Source organism: Chelonoidis abingdonii, chromosome 14, assembly GCF_003597395.2.
Source record: "Chelonoidis abingdonii isolate Lonesome George chromosome 14, CheloAbing_2.0, whole genome shotgun sequence".
NCBI classification, from domain to species: Eukaryota; Metazoa; Chordata; order Testudines; family Testudinidae; genus Chelonoidis; species Chelonoidis abingdonii.
In genome coordinates this window covers 34,149,940-34,155,092 of record NC_133782.1, presented here as the reverse complement: position 1 = coordinate 34,155,092, position 5,153 = coordinate 34,149,940, and the positions used below count along the sequence as shown (strand labels likewise).

Genomic DNA, 5,153 nt, shown 5'->3' with positions numbered 1-5,153 from the left:
TTTCTTCAAGCCTAGAACTTCATTCAGTTCATGGGGCTGGGTCTCCTCTTACTTACCCAAGTGTAAAGCAGCAGTAACTGCCATGGAGTCAATGGGTCGAATCCCTTCTCTGTCATGCTGGTATAAATCAGAATTGGCACCTCCCAAAATAAATTCATCTTTTCTGTAGGGCAGAAGAGAATCAGCTTTTGATTCAGGAGGGGTGATAGTTACCTAAAATTCTGATGGACTCGAATGGATCCTGCAAACTGTATGTGGTTTAAGTTCAGTAAAATGCCAAGATTATTATTTTGTTCTGCTTCTTTTGATGTGTGTTTATTTTGCTTGCTTAGCCACTTGCCTTTAAGAACTTCTCTTCACCAGCAAATTTTACCAAAGTGGAATACTAGGAATGCTGTTATTAAGTCTGAGAAGACTAATCTGTTTAATCGTTATTCTAAGTACTATAAATCTGTGTGTTCACTGACATTGACTTTGCATTGGCTTTGTCTCATGAAGATTAAGGTTATTTTTACCTGAAACTCAACTCATGTATGTTAATGAGCCCTGAAAACTGTACCAGATTTATGTTCAGTAAAATACTGAGAGTATAATTTTGTTCTGTTCATTTTTTGACTCTCTTCTTCTTGTCTCTTCCCTAGAATTTTTTTTATTTTTTGAGAAAAAATTGGAGATATGAAATGTTAGCTAATAATCAACAAATTAAAATATTTGGAAATGCTGCCAAGGCGCCTCATGGGAATATTTAACAGAAACAAATATCTGACAGAATGGACAGCTGCTTCTATAGACAGTTATTCCAATCGTAGAAGGGGCTTGACCCAAAGCTGAAGAGGGTCATTTAATTGACTTATTTGGACTTTGGAATAAGCCAAGGAAGAACAATCCCTATTAGTGACACCAAATCAATGTAGTGCTTGTTTCTTCTGAGGTTTTGACCATTCAGAACTGACATAGAATTCAAGGGGCATGAGATGATTTGGGGTTGTCATTCTTGATCCCAATTAATGATGATTAAAGTCAACATAAAGATTCTAGTCCTGATACTACTTTATACCACTGCCACTCCATTAACTTTAGTAAAACGATACTTCGTTCACACGTGTATGACTGAGAAAAAAGTCATGCCTCATATGGAGAGTAATTAAAAGGAATGAAATTTATCTTAAATTACTTTAATTTTTTCCATTAAAACTGTAACAAAGGGACATTCACTTCCACACAGAAACACAGATTTTAAACTCAGATAAGCTGATTCTCATTTCTTCTTCTTTCTACCTGGATCTTATTAGCCTTAAAACATCATTTCCAACCCTTTGCATCCCTGTATGCAACCCCCACAGCAAGTGACTACTCCAACTCCTCACTCCCCAGCATTTAAAATACAACTTGAAAATATGTAGCATTTAAGGGCATTTGAACAAGGACCTTTCTCAAGACATAGCTTTTCTGCTGTGCCGATGGAAACCCAGGTAATTCATGACAGCCAGTTTGCGAGGCAAATATACAGGGTTATATAAAAGTTCTATAATTAGGATTGCATCCCTCTCCTCGTACTTATTGTATGTCACTTATCTTCTGAGATTGAAATCTGTGTGGGGAATAGTTTGTACACACATAGCACAAAGAACCTGGTCTCTGGGCACCACAGTAATATAAACATGATGTAGTATTCATGAATTAATATTAAACATCAGATCATTTCTCCTTCCTATTATTTTACTGTTCTTTAGATTTTCTTTCTTTCTTTCACAAAAGTATGTAAAGTGATTTAAGTAAACTGAATGTCATGCAGTTGGCATGAAGTGTCAAACAGTGTAGTGTACTTAGACCTAACCCTGCAGTTGTATCATTATGAAAAGCAGAATAAATGCCAATGTCCTTATATTTCATAACTCAGGATTTCAGCTGGTATCATCATGACACACATGGGAAAGTAATTCCCACTTCCTTTGGACAACAGAGTGCATCACCCAACTTTTCTTTTTCTGGCTGGACTGAAGAGAATCTGAGTGACTGGAACTCTTCCAAGGGAGATTAAAGATAGAAATGTAATTTTAATCAATACCTATCACCTTACACCTTTCACTTCTAAACTTAATCCAGAGACTCTCACGTTTTTCTGCAGTTTCATACCGGAGCTCTGAGCAGTCATACTACTCTCTAACATAAAATGCAACTCCACCACATTTTCTGCCCTGACTGTACTTCCTGAACAGTTTATATCCATCCATGACAGTGCTCCAGTCATGTGAGTTATCCCACCAAGTCTCTGTTATTCTAATTAATTGGCTCCAGGTGTCTTAATTAGCCTGCCTGTCTTAATTGGTTCCTGATTGCTCTAGGGCAGCACCCTGTTCTGGTCACTCAGGGAACAGAAAACTATTCATCCAGTGGCCAATATATTTGCCTTCTACCAGACTCCTGTACATCCAGTGGTCAGGGTGTCTCACAAGTGTAAATGGGAAATCCTATTAGGTGCCTTTAACAGTCTGCCCAAATGACTTGCTTGAGCTCAAACAGGAAGTCTATGGTAGAACTAAAGTCGTCTTCAGTTTTCCTGAGCTAAATTTTCAAAAGCTATATGCAATTTTTGCTGTATTAAGTTTTGGGTGCCAAACTCTGGCACTTTAAAAAGGCATGTGCGTGTTCAGCACTCTCTGAAAATCAGGGACTTTCTCTGGCACCTCAAGTGGAACATTCAACCATTGGGCCTCCACTTCTTCGATCATCAGACTGTTCTTCTTCCCTTTCATTCCATAGGATCCTTCCAATATTGTGAAAATAATTAGAGGTAGATGAAGAATGAAAAATAAAATAGTTTTAACAATCCATGTTAATTTCATTTTGAATGATTCAAAATGGAATTAAAAGCAAACAAAAACAAAAACAGGCTTTTTTTTTAATTAACTTTTTATTCAAAAAAATTTTCAAAAATTTTAATTTACTAGCAAGGTTATTATTATGAATGCAAATATACATAAGGTAAGGTTTTGGTAATGTCGACAATATTATTATTAAAGTTTGATATAAAACAACATGGTATGTTTCATTATAAACCAAGAGAAACAAATCAGTAAGGGCAATAACTATTTTGTTGAAAAATATTCCAAATTCTTCTAGAGATAACATCAGAGCTCTGCTTGGCACTCATGAGGCCCGGTAGAGTATTGTGTTCCGTTGTGGATGTCATATTTTAAGAAAGATGTAACCAAATTGGAAGGAGTCTAGAGGACAGCAACAAAAAATATCAAAGGTTTAGAAAACCTGACCTAGGAGGAAAGGTTAAAAAAAACTAGGCATGTTTCATCATGAGAAAAGAAGGCTGAGGGGGAACCCGATAAAAGTTTTCAAATTTGTTAGTGGCTGATATAAGGAAGGCAGGGATCAATTCTTCACCATGTCCACAGAAGATAGAGGAAGCGATGGGATTAATCTGCAGCAAAGGAAATTCAGATTTGATATTAGGAAAAGCTTTCTAACTCTCAGGGTAGTTAAACTCTGGAATAGGCTTGCTAAGGTGGTTATAGAATGCCCATCAGTGGAGGTTTCTGAGAACAGATTGGACAAACACCTGTCAAGGATGGTCAAGGTTTACTTGGTCTTGCCTCAGTGCAGGGGAGCTGGATCTGATGACTTTTTGAGGTGCCTTCGAGCCCAGAAGTAGATTTTTCTGCACAATTTCCTTAGGGCTCCTTTCAGTTTCTCATTCCTCAAGCCATAGACAAGGGGGTTCAACATCGATGTCACAACAGTGTAGAGCAGGGAGAGCAACTTGTTGCTTTCCACATAAGAGCTGGACTTGGGCTGCAAGTAAACAACACTCCCTGTGCCCAGGAAGAGGGTCACCACAATAAGATGAGAGGAGCAGGTGGAGAAGGCTTTGTGCTTCCCTTCAGTCGAGGGCATCTTCAGGATGGTGGCGATGATCTGACTGTAGGATACCAGGATCAGGATTGAGGGGACTATGGCCAGTAGAATAATGAGGATGAACAATTCAGTCTCACTCCTGTAGGTATCTGCACAGGCCAGCTTCAGCACAGGAGGGATATCACAGAAGAAATGGTCAATTTCATTTGGCCCACAGTAGGGTAAAGTAAACACTAAAGAGACATGTCCTGAGGACACCAAGGAGCCTGCAGCCCAGGACACAGCTACCATCTGCAGGCAAAGGCTTCTGCTCATAATAAGCGTGTAGCGCAGGGGGCAGCAAATGGCAACGTATCGGTCGTACGCCATGGCTAGAAGGAGGAAACACTCCGATATACCGAAGGAATGGAAGAAATACACCTGTGCAGCACAGCCCAGAATGGAAATGGCTTTGCTTCCCACCAGTAGGTTGAACAGCATCCTTGGAATGGTGACTGAAGCATAGCAGATCTCTAGGAAGGAGAGGTTTCTCAGGAAGAAATACATGGGGGTGTGGAGGGCAGCATCCACCAGCGTGATGAAAATAATTAGACTGTTGCCCAGTAGGATCATCATGTAAGCAGCACCCACCCCTACAAAGAGCCAGCCCTGCAGCACGTCAGGAACATGATAAAACCCGAGCAGAATGAATTCCCTTACAGAGGTTTGATTTTTGACTGACATGGAATTTCTTGTGCCTGGCTTTCCTCTCACATGCATGAAGGCCTAGAAGGATTCAAATTCATTGGTAAATGTTAATTTTACCAGACACACATAAACCAACAAAAAACATATTTCCATTGATAATAACTGAAATTTACAGATAGTCAGACAAAGAAAACTGTTGCTTGAGAACTCATTCGAGTTTGACTGAAGGATATTTACCTTATGTATTTTGGCATGTGATGTTGACAATTTGTGTCTAAACAGTTATAAATGCTTTAAATTTTTTGAATCTCAACATCGACTGTAATTAAATAATGATTGTCTGACCCTATCTCCCTAATTTCCCACAACTGTGAAAATTTCAATTGAAAAAAAAAAACAATTACAGATAAACTTTGATATTATCTGTTGAAATTATAAAAAAATAAAAATCATATTCTGCCACTATGTTGGGATCAGCTGCAGAGTTTAACCTGCTGAAGTGAAAGCAGAGTCTGGGTCATTATATATCAGTTGTACTCCATCAGTGCCCACAATTTGCTAGATACCTTCCACAAAACAATTTATGAGCTTCAAGA

General features: G+C 38.7%; 1 protein-coding gene across 1 annotated transcript; it reads right to left on the bottom strand.

Moving 5' to 3' along the window:
* Positions 1 to 3,609: 3,609 nt before the first annotated feature.
* LOC116826506 (olfactory receptor 10A7-like) lies at positions 3,610 to 4,593 on the bottom strand. The gene has a single exon (XM_032783277.1). The coding sequence runs from the start codon at positions 4,591 to 4,593 to the stop codon at positions 3,610 to 3,612; it is 984 nt and encodes a 327-aa protein (XP_032639168.1).
* Between the last annotated feature and the right edge of the window lie 560 nt (positions 4,594 to 5,153).

What these genes read in the sequence shown, in the direction of transcription:
- LOC116826506 (XM_032783277.1), bottom strand. Translation starts at nt 4,593, where the DNA reads ATGTCAGTCAAAAATCAAACCTCTGTAAGGGAATTCATTCTGCTCGGG.